The sequence below is a fragment of the Parasteatoda tepidariorum genome, chromosome 3 (genome assembly GCF_043381705.1).
Source record: "Parasteatoda tepidariorum isolate YZ-2023 chromosome 3, CAS_Ptep_4.0, whole genome shotgun sequence".
NCBI classification, from domain to species: Eukaryota; Metazoa; Arthropoda; class Arachnida; order Araneae; family Theridiidae; genus Parasteatoda; species Parasteatoda tepidariorum.
Window position 1 is genome coordinate 50,040,647 of NC_092206.1, and position 23,226 is coordinate 50,063,872.

The window sequence follows — 23,226 nt, forward strand, 5'->3', positions numbered from 1 at the left end:
TTGAAATAATATAACTTTAATGTCTTACGTAAGGATTGCTCATACTCTTTCACCTATAACGTAACATTTGAACGGCTACTAGGTGCTTAGAACCTCAACTTTTAAGGTAACTAATTATTTTTAAAAAATTTTTTTACTACGTTATTAGGAAAAAAATCACCGTATTCAATGAAATTGAATGAAAAAAAAATATTCTGATGGGCTATTGGACATTAAAAAAAATGATACTGTTTTTGCTAAATCATTAGAAAAAAGGTCCTCAAGTAAGTTTGTGGTTTGAGTCGTAAGATCTGTCAATCAATTCCAAAATGAAGCTCATTTTGTATCAAGTTATTGCAAAAGTTTGCTTGTATCCAATTAGATTATATTAAAGGAAGAAAAAAGTCTTATGCATGGCCCAAAAAATTGTAGAAGAATGTAATCAACAATCAGAATTACGGAGAAGTACCGTGAGCACTCACTATTTAGTCATCCAGATTTGATCAATGAAAATTTCAACTTCTTTAACCACGTGTCGTTACAACAAAACTTATAAGATGTTAAAAGGAAAAATTCTCCGTAATCATGTGACTTTATTAGATCTGATTTTCGTTTACTTTGTTTTGGAAAAATTCGTCCTGCAGAAGAAGGACAAACCGTCCTTACGGCTTTGAAGAAAAAGAAAAGAAATAAATAAATAAGCAGATTTTTATGCAAAGAAGGAAATCAAAAATGTGTAAAGGGAAATAAAAAATGACAGTTATAGGAAATGTGTTGGAAAATACATTACTGATAAATAAATAATTTTTTAATGGAAATGTGTTGTGTTTCATTTCATTTCAAATTGCCACGAATGTTTGCAATTACTTCGATATAACGCGTATCAGAATGGAATAAACTTTCTTACAATGTTACTTCTAAATATCATATTTTCCCCAATTCGATCACTCTTTCAATTTTGATCAATCTTACTTTTTATTTAACTTTTTGGTAACATTTCTCACTTTTTGAGCAACAAATTATTTTTAGAAATAGTTTGAAAACTGAACCATATTTAAAAGCTTATTTTAAATCTTAAAAATAATATGGATGTAGTGCTTTGTTACACTTTGACATTAGGAAGAATAAATTTAATTGTAGCTCGTCATTATGCCAACAATATTTTTTTCTCAAATTTAACAACTTTGGATGATTAAGTAAATAATAGACAGTTGTATTCTTTATAATAACGTGTTTATTTTAAGTTAAAATAGAGATTTAGAATTTTGCAAAAGCTATTGTTCCCTAAAAAAGTTAACGCAATTTGAGATTTACTGCGCATGAAGTTATAATTAAAGTGCATAAGTTTGCGTTACGGTTTACATAAGACTATACAAAATATCTATATTAGTTTGACTTTGGTTTGTCTATCTCCTCAATTAATTCCGAATTGAAGGGATTCTTAATACTTTAACAAAAAATTTAAAAATGTAATAAAGAAGAATAAAGTAAGAACATGCGTCGAGCAACAAAAAAACATATTGTATTGTAAAGCACAAGTGCTGTGCTATCATCTTAAAGAAAGAATGATATGACTGTGGCTAAAGCGGCTTATCAAAGAAATAAACATTGTGAGAAGAATATAGAACAATTTAGTAAATATTGACAGGTAAATAGAAGCAATAAATTACACAGTTCAAAGGCAACCCGCCGCTGATAAGTATGGATAGGGACATCTTTGCACTTGTGCACTATAAAATAATTATGCAATAAACTACTGGAAAAGAAAGTCGGAAAAAGTATTTTTTGATTGTTATGAGATTTAGATTTATAGGAAAAAGATACCGTGTTAACGGGAGAATTATATTTGAAAAGAAAGAAACATTGCATAGAAAGCATTAAAGAAGAATGCACATGTTTGCATTTCTATAGATCAACGGTTTCCAAAAGGTGTTCAGCGGAACCCTAAGGCTCCGCGGAAAGATGACAGATTTTCCGTGAGTTAAGACTCTTTTTTTTTTCAAACCAGTAATCATTTCTGAAACTTTTTATTGACAAACCAATAATTTATTATTTATTTAATATTTTGGTTATTTTTATGAAATTATTCAATGAAAAATAGACTGATAAAATTTAAAAAAAAAATCCATAATTATTTCATCTTATTGATGCATAAGTATTTCTTATCGAACTTTAAAACGTGAAATAAAATAACCAAATTCATGAATAAAGAATAATTTCTTTTCGATCATCATTCTAACAGATTAAAACAGTTCCTTTTTTTAAAAACCATAATTCAACTTATTTTACTCAATGCGACTTAAGTAACGCCAAAAACTACTAGGCAAAACGTCACAGCTGGCATATGAATGTTTGTATAAAACCAAATTTGAAAGCAGTTATTAATGAAACAATTAATAAATTTCCTTCTTCCCAATAAATATTTTAAAATTAATTTCATTTTTTTTTCCTACCAAATTTTCATCTGCTAATGAGCTTCTTTTTATTTCAGTCGGGGTCCCGCCAAAGGAAGCTCGACCTTTCAGGGTTCTGTACCCGAAAAAAAATTGGGAATCTCTGTTAAAAATGAAGATAGAGTTAATAGAATTTTTTGATAATTGTTTCCCTTTTCAGTCAGTACGTCATTTCTTTTCCCTATATAAGTTTTTTCCTTTCATAAAAATAAATTATTTTTTTAAATTTTTTTTTTAAGTTTTCTTTTTTATATCCTTTAATTTTTTATTTTATTTAAGCTGCTTAAAGGTTAAACAGAAAAGGAATTTAAGCTTTCTTAATGTTAAAGAAGAATACTTCAATCACAATTTTCTTATTTAATAAGAAACTAATTAATATTTTTCAATATTTTATATTCATTGAAATATATTTTGTTAAACTTACCAAATGTTATATTTTTATGCTGTAAAAAATTTTTAAAATTTTTTCGAGTTCTACTTCCAACCTTAAATTTTGGTAATTAGATTCAATGGAGCACATTTCAATGAATGAAACGGATTAAAAACATTCAAAAATATTAATTAGTAAAATTAATAAAAGTAAAAATTTCGTTCACATAATGCTCCATTGGTTAACTAAAAAATAAAACCAACTCTGTCTGAGATGAACTCTTAACTTGATGTGAATTTCTAAAATTTTTAAATCTAATAATTAATTTGTTTAATTGTTATAAAGTTTGATTACAAATAACAGTTTAAAGTTATTTTTTTGTATGTTTTTGTTTGTTAGGACAAAAAAAGAATTTTATTTTTTTATATTACACAAAAACTTGGAATCTTCGCAATAAGAAAGTAATTTATTGGGTAAAGCTCACGATCCTTAGATCAAAAGTTATTCATGTGGCTGATAGAAAATGCTCATAAAAGTTAAACCATAATAACAAAAAACATATTACATTAAATGTACAAATTTTAGCTTTATTTGTTAAAACGTTATGTCACGTAGCCTCTATAAACTATGCCTTCCTAAACTGAGTTCACTGTATTCTGCTTCTGAGGAAAACGGTTAATATGATATAATCATTTTTCGCGTAACACAACTTTAATTTCAGCGACAGTGGAAACATCTACAATGTGTGGATTATAATCCGACAATTTCGTTCATGCACGGTTAACGATGCGTAGAACCCAGAGTTGTTAAACTAGGATTACTTAAAATAATAAAAAAGAACTTCTATTTAAAGTGAAATTATTACATTATTTCTGGTAATCATCGCAATCGGAAGACAGAGCAAGTTCATTTGTTTGATATTTTACAGCAATTTTTTTTTTTTTTTTTTTTTTTTTTTTTTTTTTTTTTGTAGAAATCTGAAATTTTCGAATAGCGTCGAGCAGGAAAAGTTTCAAATATTTTAAAAATTTTTGTCAAGTTAGTCAAACAACCTAAAGAAAGTAGAGAGAGTTAAAAAATTTAGCTTTGTTTCTAATAAATTTTAAATACTACTAATTAAGATGCACAGTGAGCAAAATAAAAGTCGTACTTTTAAAATTTGATTTCTCAGGAAATATACAACCATTTCGACTTAATTTTTTATTTTGTGAACAAATTAAACCTTTTTTTTTACTATTCTTAAATAAAATAATAATAAAAAATAAGTAATAATAAAAATAAATAATAATTAAAAATAAATAAATACTTACTAAAAGTTATTTTTTTTGCATTAAGTTATCTTCAGATTAACGAATTTTATAATCGTTTTTAAAAATTTTTCATTTTGCTTGAAAAGTTCTTGAGATACGACTAAATACGCATAAATTAAGATTAAAATTTAGGGATCCACATTTTTTTTTAAAAAAAAGAAAAAAAGTGACCACTCTGAATAACTTTTGATCTAATGATCGGATCTTCACTTTCTAGGACTCAATCTTAATGGCTCGACGGGGTGACTTCTAAGTGCAGACGATATTTTAAAATACGAAATCAGACAAAAAAGCGTATTTTCTTTCAATGAATATGCCTTTTTTTCGACGGATTTGGATTTCTGACCCCCAAAATATAGGAGGTACTCGCAATCGCTGGGAAACATAATCCCCATAGTTTGTCAGGAGAGCAGTCCAAAGTTTTGATCCCTTAATGTTAATTTTACTTTCTTCATATTTCACTATATATCGCAAACTTTTCAAGTGAATTGATAAATTTTCGCACACAATTATAAAATTCGTTTGTCCAAAGGTAATCACATGCAAAATATAACCTTATTTTTAAGATTTATCATTTTTTATTATTTTATTTAATAATGGTCGAAAAAATTTTGAATTTTATACGATTTTTTGTATTATTTTAAAGAACATAATTTTACATGGCAAAATACAAAAATTGAGCTAAATCGGTTGAATAATTCCTGAGAAAATTAATTTCAAAAGAGTCAGATATTTAAAATTTGATTTCTCAGGACCTATACGATCGATAGAATATCAAGTAAAAAACAGAAAATAAAATGTAAAGAAAAAACGAAATCTATAAAGCGGGTAGCGAATTCAAATAAACTTACACGTACGGGAAAATTTCCAAGAATTATTTAAAATATTTTCGTAATAAGATTTTGTTCTGTTTTTCCGTTACGTTTTATTGAAAACTCGGAAAAACAGAACAAAGTCTTATTACGAAAATGTTTTAAATAATTCTTGGAAATTTACATGTAAGTTTATTTGAATTCGCTACCCGCTTTATAGATTTCGTTTTTTTATTTTTTTTTATTTTTTATTTTCCGTTTTAACGTGATATTTAATACTTAATGTGTTCGATTTTGTTAAAAAAAAAAAAAAAAAAATTCTGAGTGCTCCTCACACTATAGTATTGATATATTTTGCTTTGGCTATATTGATACAATGTTAGAAAACACTCCTTTTTGCAGGTATAATCATGTGAGCTAATGAAAAGATTATATCTTTCCCCCCCCCCCAATTTTTATTAGAATTTTTATTTTAATAATTTTCTGCATCTCTTTTCATTATTCTGTATTTTTTTCCATGCTGTATATATATAATGTAAAATGATGCAGTCGGACCGTGCAGGAAAACAGACACAGGATTTTAATGAAAACGAAAGAAATTTATTTATGTCATACTTTGTTGAGTGGCAAGAGAGAAGTGTAGATCTCCATGAACGATCAGTCTTTCTGGTAGGGAAAATCCGAAAATGTTTGTATTTAGGGAAAAGAGAGAAATCTTAGATACTACTATTGGTTTAAGAAATAGTTCGAGCGATTCTCACGAAGTTTAAAGGGGAAAATGTCTTTATTTAAATTTATGCATAATTGGGCCAAAAATGGATTTAAGAACAGGATGTGGCTTTTGAAAGTGTGAGAAAGCATTTCTATTTGAATAATTAATTAGTAATAAAATAGGAGTTGTTTTATAGCGAAGAAACTAACATAAAAAGATTAATAGAAGCTTTTTATGTTGCATATATATATATTCTCTTAAAAGGTGAGAAAGTCCACACTTCTTTGCGTTGGCAACAAAGAATTTAACAAACTTATGCTTTAACAAACATGTTTACAAACTTATGAATGAAAATTCTTTTCTCACATGAAGAAAAAGCTGCAACAAACAGAGTTATAAGTTGAAAAGAATTGAAAGGTTAAAAGTGAATTATTCATATCAACTAAATGTCATATTTTGTTTTGGTTATATTGTTATTCATTCACACATGAGTATTAGTCATATTGTTACGATTTTCAAGTATAATTTTTAAAAAAAAACATTGATAGCAGTTATGAAAGACTTAAAATAATGCATAGCCGTGCCATCTTACATGTTTTTTTTAAAAACCTGTTTCTGTCAGTTTTTCTATTGCATGCCAATTTTTAAAAAATTATTTCAATAATTTATTGACTGAATACATTAATTTTTTTTTAGAGGGAAACTTGTTTAAAATTCAAACTAGGGCACATTTTAAATGAGTTTTTAGTAGCGAACCTGGTTTAACCCTTTCGCTCCGACTGTCACATATACGTGCCAGCAAGAAACACGCTCACTTCCCCGTCGACACACCTGCGTGCCAGAGCGTTTTCTCTTTCACCCCTGGCCGTCACTCATTTGTGTCGGCGTTTCGGAATGTTATAAAAAATAAAATTTCTTCCATAAGATGGCATTGTATGTCCATATGGTTTCAGATACATCGTATATTTAGTTTTCAGATATGTAATGTTAAATGTTATTAAATGATAAGTACATAATGAAAATAAAATGTGTAAAATATATATTTAAACAAGAAATAACTTAAGTGAATAAAATATGTATATAAAGCATATGTCATTTAAATACTNAAATTAAAAAAAAAAAAAACATCACAGAAAGGGAGCAACTCGAAAAGTATAACTCGTAGCCATCCCCCGGGCAAAGATCTACACTTTCAAAAACTAAAATAAGAATATGAAATTTTCTACATTATATATGAAAACTCTGTAAAAATATCACTTTTAAATAACTAGTATCACTTTTTTATTGTCAAAATTGTTCCTACATACATTACAGTTGATCTCTTTAAAACGACTCCCAATTTATTCTTCAAAACGACTAACAAATTGAAAAGAAAAGTCTAGAATCTTATACCTAATATTTTAATAGCATTATAATATTTACTTCCATTAAAATGTATAAATTTAAGTGAACTCACTATTTCATTATAGTATTGCATTTTTTATATTTTTTAACAATAATTATTATTTCTCAATAGTTAAAGATGTGGATGCCTGCAAAATAGCGGTTAAGAAACAGCGGTTTAAAAAAATCAACATCATAGAATTTTCACAAATTGAAGATAAAAAAGCATGTCTGGAAAGCTGAGAGATTCGATAGCATTTCAATTCTCTGTCACACCAAGATTTATTGTAACAGCAAAATGTGTATTTCTGCTGCTTGATGAGTAATGATGGAAAAAACATGGGGAAAGATGATGATACTCACCTTTGCAATATCTGTTAATTTATAATTGTAGGAAAATTCTCTTTGCATGGCCTTGAGGTCATAGCTATCTAATCAGGAGTCTCTCTTCATTTGCTTGGAACCATCGATGTACTATCGGGAACAATGCTCATCATCATGCGTGTAGCAATGCATCAGGATGCATTACTGTCTCTAATGCATCTGAAAACACTGTACACATTGTGGCAAAATCGTAATTTCCAGTGCTTTTAAAAAAAGGAAGAAAGATGCCAGTAGAAACATTGGTTCAAAAACGATTGCATAAAATCAATGCTTTTGATGTATTACTAGTCCTAGTATGTATTATATTAAATTTAAATGGTCATGTAAACCATTTTTTTCCAACTAAAACTTGTCATTGTTACTTTTTTTGGTTTATTTTTTAAATCAGCTTTAGCTCAAATTATATATTTTTTATCTAGATGTTTTTGAACGAAGTTGGCTATCCCTATTATTATTTGCATAATATAAAACAAGTGTTTTATTTTTGATTGTTCTTAATTTAAGTGTTTTTGAAATTTATTAATTTAAACAATTAATTAAGGATTTAGTACAAATTTATTTAGTATTTTTAGCCATGAAATACTGTTTCATGCACTTACTTTATAGTAATATTACTTAGATTAATTTTATTTTTATCAAGCTTTAGTACAACACATGTTGACTGTATATTTCAAATTTAGAGGAAATATTTTACTTTCTATAAGTTTATTTTTTTCTTTCAGTGGGTAATATCCCTGTAGATACCACTGAAGACATGCTGACTCTTTTATTGAGAGAGTTTGGATCAATTGTTGACTTTAGGTGGGTATAATTTATTTACTGGCTTTTTTGAGTAATTTTTATTGCTTGATTAGTGATTTCCAAGTATAATAGAATTCCATAATCAGAGACACTATATTTTGAGCTTACCATGTAGTTTAGTATCTTGGGAAAAAAATATAATTTTTGAGAGAAAAACCAATGGAATGTAAAAAAAATAAATAAATAAACTTATTACATCTAGTTTGTACACCGACATCTAGTTTGTACACCGAGTGGATAAAACTTTCTATATAGTGTCAAAAATCGAAGTTGAAAAAATCAATTATTTTTTAGAAAATAAAGTTTTTTTTTGTGTGTTTAAAACATTGTTTTTGTTGTTTAAAGCATTTATTTTTAATTTTTTTTTTTAAATCTTAGAATTGCTTACTATATGTTGTTTTTCAGACACATTCTTATTTTTTTTTTAAAATCTAAAAGAACCATTATCTAAAATGTTTAAAAGAATAAAAAGAAATAATTTATTTAGAGCTTTGAATATGATTACAAGCTTTGAAGTCTTGGCCAAACGATTACTTATTTTACTATGTACAAAACTAAATGTTGAGAACATTCACAAAAATTATACAACTATAGAAAAAGAACTTATTTCTTATAGTTGATATTATAATAGTAAAAAAAAATTAGGTTTTTGCAAATTTATAGCCATCTGTTACTAAAGTGGAAAACAACTGCTTGTTAGACACTGTTATTGTACAGAAAATGAGATTGTTTTTCTGACTGAAAGATTAGTTACGCTTTAAGTACTTTTAATTTAATTTTGTAATCTCTAGTAATTTTTTAATTTTGAAAGGGATAGGTAAAGTAATTTAAAAAAAGTGTTTTAAATACATTTTTTTAATTTAATGTTTAAAACAAATGTTTTAAATTTAATAACTCAGCAAAAAATGATTAGTTTTAATTTGTTCATAAATGCTATTAAACAGGGAAAAGAAATTTAAAATTTTATTTCAAAAATCTATTTTATCAGTTAAATTACAGAGCTAGAAGCAAAGTTATATTGAAGTTATTCAAAATTTATTAAATCTTTTTCTTTTTTTTTTGTCATAGAAATTATTAAGATGTAATTTTATTTTATGGATCTTTTTTTATATCTATTCTCTATTTCAATTGCATTGTTATAAAAATATTCCTGAACTTATTTACTTTCAGATTTTTTAATGAAAGTTCTGCTAACCAAATAGCATATGCCTTTTGTGAATATGAAAACCCAGAAATGGCTTTAAGAGCCATTCATGCATTGAATGACTTTGTTTTTAGAGGCCAACTGATAAAAGTTGATTCTGCTGCAAGTGGTAAAAGTAAAGAAGAGCTAGAAAGTAAGACCTTTTAATTTTTATTTTAAAAATATTAGCATAACCTAGCGTTAAAAATTTGTGTAAATTTGCTCTCCATTACCCTTATATTTTATAACATTGTTGTAAATATGTTTGTAATCTTGGAAAGTAAGCAGGTTATTTCTAGGTTAAATGCTCTATAGATTAATATTTTTTTTTAACATTTTCCAAAACCTATTTAATTATAGATATGCCATAGTCATTAAATTGGTTTAAGTTATTCAAAAATTTATTTATGCGATAAGAGAATTTTCAATTTCTATTATGCTCAAAAGGTTAAAACTTTTCTTATGTCATAACATATTTAATTTTTGAATTTTAGTAATTCACTGTATGAAATTTTTCATAGTTATTAAATTGTTTTTAGTTATTTAAAAATATATTTATGTGATAAGAGAATTTTCATTTAAATTTACTTATTGCAAAAATTCCTTTTAGTATAACAGCACCATTTTTTAAAGCTATTACAAGTTTCGGATATATCTTAAATATTTAATATATTATTGACTTCCACAACTTTCTTTCACTCTTTGTTGAAAAACTATTTTTTTTTTTTTTTTACTTAGATTTTCTTCAAGGTGGACTTAGCATATCAAAAATGGATACTGTATGTAAAGTATTTTAATTCTTTTTCCCTTTTCGTTTATTTTCTTTTTGAATAAGCTGTAAAGGTACATATTTCATTATGAATGAAGCATGTAGAAATGAATAAAATTTATTGCTACAATTATTTCAAAATTACTCTCCATTCATAACAATACATTCATAACAGTACTATGTAAATGCCATATTATCTACTTGGAGTTTCTTTTTACATTACTCATAAAATTTTATACACGAGATTCGTAAGTTTTGAATAATTAAGTGACTAATTTCTTTCGACTCATGAAAGAAAAAAAACATTACTTTTTTTTTCATGAATTTGAGTTCACTTTAAACAGTAGATATTATTTTTAATATTATATTGTAACTGAATTATTTTGATATATTATTTCAAAATTTTCAGTTATAATTTTTTTTAAAAATTTCTAATCACAATTGTTTTTATTTTTTAGAATCACATTATTTGTTTCTTTTTTATGCTGTACGGTTAAGAGGAAATAAATAAGAATTTTTGGAGTTAAACATCTATTTTCTAAAGAGCAATTAAGAGTTAAAATTTTGTTGTAGATAAAATTTTAAAAATTTATTATTCTTTAATAACTCAAGTGGTCATACTGTTCCAGGAAAATATAGCACTTGATGCTACAACTGAAAAAGCTCCTGAAGAAATATCAAAAGCTGTGGCAAGTCTACCGCCAGAGCAAATGTTTGAATTAATGAAACAAATGAAAGTATGTATTTAAGTCTGTCTTTTTGGAAGTTGTGTTTATAGCTCATAATTTAAATCAAGTTTTAATTTCCTAACATGAACTATAATTTTTTTTAGATGTGCATCGAAAACAATCCTCATGAAGCTCGAAATTTACTTCTTCAGAATCCCCAACTCGCATATGCTTTGCTTCAAGCTCAAGTGATAATGCACATAGTTGACCCTGAAGTTGCTCTTGTGAGTACTTCAGAGAAATTTCATTTGATTAAAATTATTTTGTTTTGTTTTGTTGCTAAATTATTAATATAAAGTTTCATCTAGTAATTGGTATTCAAATTGAAAATTGTTTAAAATTGTATCAATATAAATATTGTTTTAATATTCTAGTAAAAGTATATTTTATTAATGTTATTATGGTGCATTTTAATATTTTATACATACAGTAGAATCTCTTTTATCCAAGATTTCAAAGAACAGAATTTGATCCCAAAGTTTTTTTTGTTGTTGTTTACATGCACTCTTATGTTTCATTTTTCAGTAACACACTGCCATAATAAAGCCCACAATAAATTTTTTTTTATATTCATTATTTCTAACCTTTTTATCTTCTAATGTAAACTTTGTGTCTATATCTTTAAATAAACATATTGTGAGTTAGAGAAATTGACAGTATTGGTTTTGTTTTGCTAAAGAAATTTTAAAATTGTTATTTTCATTGTTTCATTTTTCTTTTCATTATTCATAGTGTGTAGTTTAATTTGACTATCATGGCTTACTCTACTGCAAAAAATAGAAGTATGTTATTATCAAAAAAGGAACTTTACTGTTTATTGATGTAATTAATTACTTTGGTGATCTGTGTCAGTCCCATTATTTCAGTTAATCAAGGTTCTACTGTATTAAGATTGACTTAATAATTTTTTCAGTCATTTATCAGATATTAAATCTTTAACTTGAAGATTAAAGGCCTAAAAAATTTTTTTAGGTTGAAAAACAAAATGTTTTTTTTTTTATTTGAAGAAAAAGAATTTTTTTGTTGTTTATTTTGATTCTTAAAAATCTATAGCATAAGCGTTTCCTGAAAACAAATGTTAAGAATTTGTAATGTAAATATTTTTTTCTGGGGTTTTTAGCTTAACTTGGCCTTAAGAAGCCTTATGTTTATCTTATATACATCTTCTAAAGGCTATAACAAATATAAATGATATATTTGCTCAGGCTGAATGTATAACAACTTTGTTGTAATTGTTATATTAGATTTACATTTATGTATTTTATATAAAAATAGGAGTGAATATTATTTATGGATGCTAATTGTTACACATTTTATGTGGCTTTCATAGATTTTATTCAGGACTCAAAGTTGAAGAATTTCATTAAAAATAATCAAAAATTTAAATAATCTTCACTAAATTGGCATCGTTTTAGTTCTCACTGGTGATTAAAAAGTATTTGATGCTTCAAGATTCAGTGGTAATTTAAATGACCATTGATAACTTTAGATCTGTAGTGACTACTGACAACTCACTGTAAAATTGAATATTTAAGAGCATATTTCAATCCATTTACATGTTTTTGTAGTAAAAGGTTATATATATTAAGTGACCAAACTTAATACTTACATAAAAAATATAATTGATTAAAGGAAACAACTCATAAAAAATGTTAAAATTTGTTATATGTAGGTATGAGAAAATGTGTACAAATCATCCAGCTTCCAGAATCAAAGGTTATTAATTTTGTTATGTGACTGCATAACTAAAATGATTAAAATAAAACCTTTGATTTAGCTTTTAAACTGTAAATTTTTATCAAAGTGGCTTTCAAAAATAAAGAGTTTACCTTAGTGAAAAATTAAACTAATATAAAATAATACCATAAGTGTGTAATTTTTTTTTTAAAAATAAGAATATTATATAATAAAAATATAATAAAATAAAAATAATAAAAAGAAATATAAAATAAAAATACAATGAAAATATATTTAAAAATATTTGCTCAACAGAATTGCTTAAAAAAGGTGTATTAAAATATGTATTTATTGTATGTATTATTAAAAAGCCTCCTTTTATGTAATGGTACATTGGACAAAAAAAGAAATTCACCAATTACCTTTTAAAAGTTTCTCCTTCATCTAAAGGCCTGCTAATCTTTTTTTAAAATAATATTTTAATTTATTTTCTTTTTATTGCTTCGTTGATTATTTTATATAATACAACATAACATATAATAAAAGGTATTGGAGATATCTCTTTCAAAATTCTGTCAACACATTAATTGAAATTAATATTGGCAGCTAAAAGCTTTTATATCATTCTTTACACTATGATTTATTAGTTAGACTGCAAGTAAATGACTAATGTAAACTTTCAAACTTTAGATTTTTTCTTCAAGATTTTTTTTTTCTCTTTGCCTTTTGTTAAGTGAAAGTGACAATTTTTGTAGAACGAAAATATAATCTTAAATAATATTTGTACTGTTTTAGAATATGAAAGAAGAGTCTTATTCTTCATAAATCATCATCAAGATTAAAGGAACTAAAAATATCTTTATCTAGTGAAATTGTATATGTTTTTAAAACTTGTATTTTTAGATACATTTCACAACAAAACTTAAAAGAAGGCTATTAATTCTATCAAATATTAAAATAAAGTGACTCTATTCTTTTTTTTGCATATACAGATTTCTCATCAGTTTTTTTTTCACTTCTTTTTTCAGAAAATACTTGACAGGCCATTAGTAGTTCCAACTGCTGCGAATAATGCACCAGCTTCAGAAGCAGCTGCTGTTCCCGGAGATGCACCTCCCGTAAGTTGTATTAATGCTTTAAATTGTCCACATTTTGAAGCTAATGTTTGGAAAATAATTAATTTTTAACAGTGAATAGCAGTATCAGTTTGCATGTCAACTGCATTATTCAGCACAATCTTTAAACTGTTTGCTGTTATGTGTAATTTTCATTTTCTTGAATAATGTATATAATTTTTAATTTTTAGACTAATGCAATGGAAACAAATACAGCTTTCTTCCCTGGAGGTAAATAGATTCTTTACTATAATTTTTATTAGGAACTGTTATATTTTACTCATCGGGGTTGACAAATTTTTGACATTTTTAATCGTGGATGAATTGTCATGTCAAAAACCCTTTGTCAGATATTTAATGCTCGAAACCTCACATTCAACATTTTTGAAACCAAGTAAACATTTTAAGTTTATATTTGTAATAAAATAAATTTTTAATACGCACTCAATTTAATGTAATTGGGATTTTATGCTATTACACTGCATTCTTTCTATTATGATATTCTCATGTCTGAACCTAGATGTTTGATGATTTAAAACAGTTTTGTTTGATTGGCATGTCAAAAATAAGTTTTTGATAACAAAAATTCAATCCTGTTTCTAAAGTTTGAGGAAGTTAATCAGTTTTTCTCTACTTGCAACTGAAAAAATTGAAAATAGATTTTAAAAAATATAATTGCTTTAAATTAATTTTACTAATCAACTAGTTGATTAGTAAATCGCCAGTGGTTTTACAACCATTATATACCTCTTCTCTTTATGGAATATTATTGGTTTGTTACATAACTGAGATAAGAAATTTTCCCATTTTTTCCTTCACATGAAGTTACACTTAAATTTAGGAGATACCAATTTATTACACGTTCATCACAGTATAAAAAAGATTTAAATTATTGTTGAAAATTTGTAAACATGCAAAAAAATGAGTAGTTACCTAAAATTTCAAAGATTTTTTGAATTTATAGAGGTTTTTCTGCTAATCCCATGATTCCCCCTTTGGTTTTGCCCCTGCTATTAATAACCTTATGCTTTTTTGTAGGAATACCTGTGCAGTCTAATCCTCCTGCTGTAAATCAAACACCTGCATTAGTACCTCCCAGTATGCTATCTAATATGATGGCTAAAGGTTTGTTCTGTATTATTTCATGACGTAATTTTTATCTTTCATTAAAGGAGAAAAATCAATAGATTTTTCTCCTTTAGAGTTGTGATATTGGGTTCTTTCTAAAAATTATTAAAAAGATGGTGAATGCCTACATTTACTTTTTTTAAAAATAATTATGTCCTACAATTACTTTGTTTTCTGTTAATATAAGTTCAAAGATTTATGAATTAAGATAAATAAGTAATAATAAGATAATAAGATAAAGATAAATAAGTAATTAAAGGACTGAATTTTAGATTAATATTTAAATGTTGGAAATCCTTATTTAGTTTCACAAATGGTGCATTTTGGTAACATACTATAAATTTCTACCTTTATAAAAAGAGTTAATTATAAACAGTTTAATTTTGCAGAACATTCTTTTTTTTCGAACATCGTTTTTTTTTAAAAAATGTGATTTGATTAATCTAAATGTACACAAGTAATAGTCTAATTTCTTCAAGAAGTTTGAGAAAGTTTTATGCAAGTTCTTTTGTTTTCTTATAAGAAGCAATTGTATCATCATTTTTTAGGCATCATTTCCTCAAATATTCAAGGAGATAGGGAAATTAATAAGTTTTAAATAGTAGTAGATATTAAGTACATCTTTGGAATCTGTTTAATAAGTTAATCTGTTTAATATGTAATTTGTTTAATAAGTTAATATGAAAGAACAATCTATGCCATTTGTGCTATTAAGGGTTGTGTACTGCTTCATTATAATAATTTTATATTAATATTTATGGCCTGTGATCCAGCAGAAAATATTTCTGGGTGTGACTGTAAAATTGTTAATTCTGTTCATAAATTTTAATTTCATGGTAATTTAAATAAGAAAATTTTTAAACATTAAACTACTTTTAAATTTAATTATTGAATAATTTCTATAAATTATAAGTTGAGGAGAGACAATTAGTGAGGTTAATATTTACCAATTTGTAAAAATATATTCTAAGCATCATTTTGAATAAATCTTGTACTTTTGTTTTAAAATTTAAATTTTTATCTTTTATTCGAATCATACATAACTGGCTTTTTTTTTTACTGGCTTTTTTTTATCAGCCTCATACTATTCTATTTTTCTTACATTCTCTTTCTTACTAAGCCGTTTGCATTTTCTGATAATTGGAAAAATTGTACCCTATTTCAAATGTCATTATGCAGTTCCTAACTAGTGATGTATCACAGAAATGTGATACCTCAAAATTAAAGCTAAAAATTCTCAAATGTTTGAAATTGTTTTAAATACTGTTAGATTGATGTGAAATTTGTGTTTGCTGTTACTGTTATTTTATTATGTTTCTTATTAGCATGGTATAGCTTCTATAATTATCCTAAAGCTGGTGTAATGGAAGGAAGATCAAATCGGAAACTGATTTAATTTTTAAAACTGTTTTCTGGGGAAGGGAGATTAACCTCTAAGAACCCTTTTTGACTATGCCATTGCTTATAACTACTTAAATAGAGAGAAAAATCTTTCTTTTGTATTTTTTTTTTTGCTGGCAGAAATTTTGGATATTGATGTTACACTTTATATAAATAGTACTTAAATTTTATTCACATTCATTTAATTATGGATAATTTTCTTGAGAAAACAATAAAAGGTTAAGTTTTAAGAATGTGAAAAGCTAAAATATCACAAGAAAAACTGTTGAACAGAGTTATTTTTATTATTTTGAAAACAAATAGAAGAATATATGAAAACTATTTATATGCAATGAAAATCTTTAATAATATTTATTTTAATAATACATTTCTTAAATAATAATTTATAGTTTGGTGTTCTCTTTCTCTTTTTTTTTTAGGTTTTTCTATGAACATTGATCAAGATATGAGACAACCAATGAGAGATTCTGATATGAGAAACTTGCCTATCCCAGAAGGTAATAACCATTTATTCGATCCAAGATTTCGTGCGGGTATTGATCCTAGAATGCTGCAAGGACCTAATTCTAAAATGCAAGATCCAAGGATTATGCCTGTACTTGATCCTAGAGGAATATCTGGCCCTGACCCACGAGGAATGCCTGGTATGGATCCTAGAAGTCTTTCAAACTTAGATCCAAGAGCAATCACAGGTCCTGATTCAAGGGGAATATCTGTTCCTGATCCTAGAGGATTGCCTGTTCCAGATCCTAGGGGAATTTCTGCTTCCAACCCAAGAGGTATGCTTTTTCCAGATCCTAGAGGAGTACCAGTTTCTGATCCAAGAGCAATGCCTAATTCAGATCCTAGAGGAATACCAGTTTCTGATCCAAGAGGGATGCCCATTTCAGATCCAAGAGGAATGCCCATTTCAGATCCTAGAGCAATGTCCATTTCTGATCCTAGAGCAATGTCTGGTACCGATCCTCGCACTATGATTAGTCATGATCCTAGAACAGTGCCAAATTCTGATCCCAGAGCTGCAGCAAATCCTGATCCTAGAATTTTGCAAAATCTAGATCCTAGATCCTTAAACTCCTCCGATCCCAGAGCAATGCGTGGCCAGTTGCCAGACCCAAGAGTAGGACCAGTGATTGATCCAAGAATCTCCTCTGCTCAAAATCCTAAAGCTGGTGCAATGGAAGGAAGATCAGATCCCAGGATGATGAGTGGAGTAGCAGACCCCAGAATGTTGCAAGGAGATCCTCGTGGACTTTCTAATTCGGATCCTAGAGCTCGACAGGGCTCTGATCCGAGAGTTAAGCCTGCTCCAATTGAAGATCCTCGTAAACCACCAATATTAGATGGTGCTTCAGCATCTGCTTCTAGATTACCTGCAGTATGTTCATTTTAACAATATTTTTAAAAACATATTTTAAGATTTTTCATTGTTATTTTTATTTGCTTTTTTTATTATGTATTATGATAAACATCAGACCATACTTAATAATTCTATACAGTTGTCAAAATTAACAAAAAATTTAATCTTCAAATTTATAAAATTTTTAATTTTTTTTGGCATTTAATTGCTCATTTACTTTTGAAAATTTAAGATGAAACTTACATATTTTCCTTTAAACATAAAACTTATTCATTTTCAATCTTAGTTTGTAGATCTGAGAAGAAAATTGAATAATTTATTTTTTACATTAATTTTTTCAAATACAATACTTTATTAATTCTTACCCTTTTGAGTCTAAGTACTATCTTGAACATTCACAGCCAAATAGGAGTAAACTGGTAGTTATGTTACTTAATAATTTCATAGTTGTGTATGCCTTAATATATTAATAATTAAAAACTTTTCATTTGAATCTAAAAATGATAAAAAAATTTTGACTTTTTTTGTGCTTCTACAATTGCATTTTTACTCAATTTCACAAAAGCCTATTAAGATTTTGCTCTTGTATAATTAATTCATAATAAAAGGGCACTTTTTTGTAATGAATTCTATCTAAAGTGAGGAAGCTTTAAATGCATTTAACATTTTTTTTTATTGATTGAATAAGACTTGTACAATTTTTATAAGCTGTCTAGAAATTAAGATTTTAAATTTTAATTTTTGATGTAAATATTTTTTCACGGTTCTTAAACCTTTTTTGTCTTACTGAGGCATATATGTTCTGTAGATATTTCCAAATCAGCCAATGGAATAAATTAAGTTTACGAGAATTACTTTGTTCAAATGTTAGTGCAAGTTTTTCTATATTATGTTTGTGCTATTTCTGTTTTTTTTTAAATTTTTTTTTTATTATTATTATTATTTTTATTTATTTATTTATTTTAATTATTAAAACTTTAATATATTTTATTTTAATGAAATAAAGAGGTTGCAAAAGAATGAATTTGGAAATTATGCATAGTAAATTTAAGGATTTTAAAATTTTATCGTATAAGGCAATTCCACCATTTACGAAAGTTGTAAAAAAAGTTAAAAAAATTCTAAAATTTCTAATAATTTTTGTAAAATTAGGATTTTTTGTTATTAACACTTATTCAAATTTTTAAAAATAATTTTTTTTAAAAATAATTCAAACTTTGCAAGGATTTATTGTGATATATCTGGTACACCAAGTTTTTAATTTTTTAAAATACTGAAAGTTACTAAAATTGAAATAAGTGTAAATGACACCAAGACTTATTTTAACAAAAATTATTAAAACTGCCCCGTTTTTTTTTTAAAATTGAGCCATGTGTTTTTAAAGTCTGCAATATCTTAAATGATGGAATTGACAAAAAATGAGTTCTAACAAATTTAGTAGAGTGAGGAAGTTTAATATTTTAAACACATTAGGCTTTGTCGTTTTAGAATGAATAAGACGTAATTGATTTTTTTTATTTGTTACAAAATTTCGGTGTAATTTTTATCTGACCCAAATATTTAATGCGTTTTTTAATTTTTTTTTTAAATAATAATTTATGTATAGTAAATTTAAAGATAAGAACACTTTTTATAGTATTTGTAATTTAAATATGTTTATATTATTTCTATTTGTACTTCTGCATTTTCTATCAATTTATCATGATAGGAATTAAACTGTTAGATTCTGTTTAAAAAGCTTATCAAAACATTGATATTTATATTCATATATTTCCATAAGTAGTGGTCATATTTTTAACAGGGTTGGGTTTTTGACGTCAAAAAGTGGTTTTTGACATGACAAGGGTATAATACTGGTTTAAACCGTCAAAAGCCCGTCAAAAACCCGTCAAAAACTAAAGTTTGCCAAAAAAAATATATAAACTTCAAAACTACCAACAGTTGCCATGCATTATATTGAAATTTAATTATACTATAGGTAATCAGCAGGTTTTAAAATATTTTTTAATTAAAATTAAGGTAAAATAACAGATTTAAAATCTCAGAAATTTATATTCAAATGCATGTGCAGAAAAATTTTGCACAAAATTTTTTTAAATATTTATATTTTGAAAAAAAAAATTTTTTTTTTGATACTTAAGAAAATTAAAAGTTTATTACTATGCATTTTTGACATATAAGGAACATATAACTAATATTTATAAGGAACTTACAAGTTATGTTGTATAAATACAAACTTGATACAAGTGTATAAAAATTTTTTTTAATGTTATACCGAATATCTTTATTATCCAGTATGTTAATTTGAATTTAAAAGTAGTTATATTTGTGAATAATGATAAATATAATTCATATTGTTTATTATATTTATTTATAATTATTACACTTATCATTTTAAAACAATTTTTACCTCTTAATTTTTTTCCCCCACTTGTATTAAGAATACAAATAATGCATATCTTGAAAGCAAGAAGTAATTATTCAACAGCTGAATATTTAGATATTCAACAAAACTATATAGTATTCAGCAAAATGAAATTCACAAGTATTTGGATAAACTAAATTTTCAGCATAGTAAATGAATAGGCTGAATATACTGTAAATCGACACTAACTACTCTGTGTATTTAACAGAAAGCACTTAAATTTGTATTGTCTTATGTTAAAAAGATTATTAAGAAGATTTAAAAGAATATTAAAAAGATTTTTCTTTAAAAGATGTCTAATGTACAAAACTGCTAATGTTTATCTTTAAAAATGTCTAATTTTTAGTATAATCTATACTATACACTAAATTTGGTTATAAATAAATTTCTTAATAATATCACTGCAGATTTTCAATAAGGCATGAAAATGAATACATAATATTACAAAAGATGTGAGCTTTCAAAAGTACAAGATTTTGGTTACTATTCAAAATATAAGTGTTTCTTCAAAATTTTAAATTTATTTTTTCTAGAACATATTTAGAAACACTATCCTTTATAAAAAATATATAAATTTTATGTATTAATTAAATTTCACATATGAATATAGGTTTTTGACATTTTTGACAGTGAGGTTTTTGACGTGACGGTTTAAACCATGGTTTAAACTGTCAAAAACTGTCACATGTCAAAAACCTGCCAACCCTGATTTTTAAATGTGAAGTTTACTCAAGAGTCAGATGGTACAGTGGTTAAAGCACTGTGTTGTCATTCTGAAGGACTCAGGTTCTATCCTTGACAGCGTTAGAAAGCTCACCCAGCTTCAGATCTATGAGTTTAAAGTTCTGACTACAATGCCACTAGCAATGCACTTAGCATTGTCTACCAGTCCCCATGCGAGAATGTTTTACTTTTTGACTAATATGAAACGCATTGTTTAGTTTAATTTAAATTGAAAAAAATGAGCTGTTTCCAAAGAATTACTATCATTAAAAAGTGTGTTGTACTGAAATTTCCTTAGTACACTTGTTTGTGTAAAATCTTTTTGATATTTATTGTGTTTTTATTAGGTTTGTGATTTGTTCCATTTACTTAATACATACTTATTTTTAGGGTCCTAGAGTACCTATTATTAAAAGTGAACCTGGAACTACTGTTGCTCCTTCAAATGCACCTGATATTCTTCCTGGAATGTTTCCAACATCAATGCCTCAAGATAAAGAGAAGGTATGATAAATTCAACTCTAAACATATTATTTCTAAAAAGCACATAAAGCTTAAAACTCTTCTTAATTTAGAGCCCACCAATTTGTTTTTAACAGTCATAAGATTATCAATCTTTGATTTAGACTCAGAGTGGCTGACTAATCTGCAGTCTGCACAAAACCCTGAGTCTGTATTATGTTTTTCAAAATGTTGATATAAATACATTTATTGTGTCTGATGGTATTGTCTTAAACAACAGATTTAAAAATGTAACCATTATGTTCACAAATTTGCATTGCAAAATACTATTGTATGAAAATTTCTTTTTTTCTTCTTTTTTTCTTTCCTTTTCTTGTCAATTTTTGTTTCACAACTGCCTGTATCTTCTCCAATATTCAGTTAAATAAGTGACAGTTTGCATTAGGAGTTGTTAATTTTAACTAAGGAAAAGAATAAATTTTTCATAAAGCATCCTTTGAAGAAAAAAGAAATCATTCAGCTATTTTTGAGAAGAGAATAAAGAAGGAAATCAATAGATGAAACATGGAATTACAATGAAAAGGAAATGATTACTGAGAAGGAAATAAATAGATGATGTATAGAATGATATATCAATCAATTCATAAGTTTAAAACCTTTTTCTATGAAAAAAGAAAGTTTTTTAAATAATACAATAAAAAATATCAATCATATATAAGCTATTTCCCTTTTGTTAGTGGAATGGAAAGAATCTTGCGAACTTTTTCCCTGCTAGTTTTATTCTATTTATGATTTTTATGAATAGAATTTAATCATTCCTCATCTGATAGCTTTTTAGCAACATCATTGTCAGTATCAGGATTGATTAGTTATAAGTTATTATTTTAGGGCAGTATGAATGTTTTTATTTATGATTTATTATTTAAAAACTAAAGTTTTGGTTTTGTTTATGCTTTTCACTTATAGGACTTTTTATTTGTTTCATTTCGAATTTCTAAGATTAAACAGAAATCGTAATTTGATTATAGTCATCTCTTGAAAAACTAAAAGCAGTGGTGCAACAGCCTATGAAGGGTCTTGGTGTACTGTGCCTATTTCAGTTTTCTTGACCTAAGACTTTTGTGCAGGAGCAAATGTTTAAGTTGGGTGGTTAGACAAACACCAAACCCCCAGCGTTTAGTTTCCAAGTGTGGTTGGTATTATAAGAGGTTGATTAAACTTTGGATCGAGGATAGTACCACAATAGTAAAAGTTTGATTAAAATTTGAACCGAGGATAGTACCACAAACCTTTGTCACAGCTGGAAAACAAACCACTTAACGACTGGACATCGTGTCTTAATTCTCTAAAATACCAGGATATGTTGTTAAAAATCATAATTTTAGAAATGTTAATTTCTGTTTTTTTTCTTCTTTTTTTTCTAGTAGGATCTTTCATTTATTTATTAGGTATTTTTGATCTTTAAAATTGATCTTTGATTAAAAATTTTAGATTATATTTGTACAGCTATTATGTTCTATCCATCTAAAGTTTGAGGTCAGCATTTGAAAAATTTAATTATGTTTTCCTCAAAACTGATATTTATTTAATATTTATTTTTTGTTTTTACTTCATTATTGTATTTAGCAATTTTATATTTTTCAGGCTGCCCTAATTATGCAAGTTCTTCAACTTTCTGATGAACAAATTTCGATGCTGCCTCCTGACCAGAGGCAAAGTATTTTAATATTAAAAGAGCAGATTTCTCGAAGCCAACTTGCCTGAGAAGAAACTTAAATGCTAACTTTATGTAAATAAACCTGTGCTTATATGTTATTTTGAATTTACTTTTAATTTTTTTGGAACAATAAAATTGCATATGTAAGTTTCGTTTTTAAGCGCTTTTATCTTATTAATGGGTAGGTTTGTGTAAATAGTTCAATTTGATCCTTTCCTGCATAATAAGGTATATATGCTTTAAAATTTTGAAAAAATTAATACTCTTTTTCTTTCTTTCTTGAAAAACATTATTTTACCAGTTCTAAAATGTTTTCTGACTTATTCACAGTTGT

At 26.3% G+C, this 23,226-nt stretch overlaps 1 protein-coding gene across 3 annotated transcripts; it reads left to right on the forward strand.

Moving 5' to 3' along the window:
• Positions 1–1,814: 1,814 nt before the first annotated feature.
• LOC107455384 (cleavage stimulation factor subunit 2) lies at positions 1,815–23,039 on the forward strand. Of its 3 annotated transcripts, none has more exons than XM_071178618.1 (12): positions 1,815–1,955; positions 8,126–8,204; positions 9,375–9,541; positions 10,126–10,166; positions 10,786–10,893; positions 10,989–11,108; positions 13,590–13,679; positions 13,868–13,907; positions 14,715–14,801; positions 16,625–17,583; positions 21,104–21,217; positions 22,820–23,039. In XM_071178618.1, exons 2-12 carry the CDS (start codon positions 8,158–8,160, stop codon positions 22,937–22,939), a joined length of 1,893 nt encoding a protein of 630 aa, XP_071034719.1. In that variant the 5' UTR covers positions 1,815–1,955; positions 8,126–8,157; the 3' UTR covers positions 22,940–23,039. The 3 variants fall into 3 exon arrangements, with proteins under 3 accessions (XP_071034719.1, XP_071034718.1, XP_042903294.1); XM_071178617.1 differs by lacking the exon at positions 1,815–1,955 and adding an exon at positions 2,575–2,595; XM_043047360.2 differs by lacking the exon at positions 1,815–1,955 and adding an exon at positions 7,158–7,696.
• The last annotated feature ends 187 nt before the right edge of the window (positions 23,040–23,226 follow it).

Excerpts from the sequence above, each read along its gene's own strand:
- LOC107455384 (XM_071178617.1), top strand. Across the intron at positions 13,680-13,867 it reads TTCCCGGAGATGCACCTCCC|ACTAATGCAATGGAAACAAA; the intron begins GTAAGTTGTATT and ends TTTAATTTTTAG. Across the intron at positions 17,584-21,103 it reads CTGCTTCTAGATTACCTGCA|GGTCCTAGAGTACCTATTAT; the intron begins GTATGTTCATTT and ends ACTTATTTTTAG.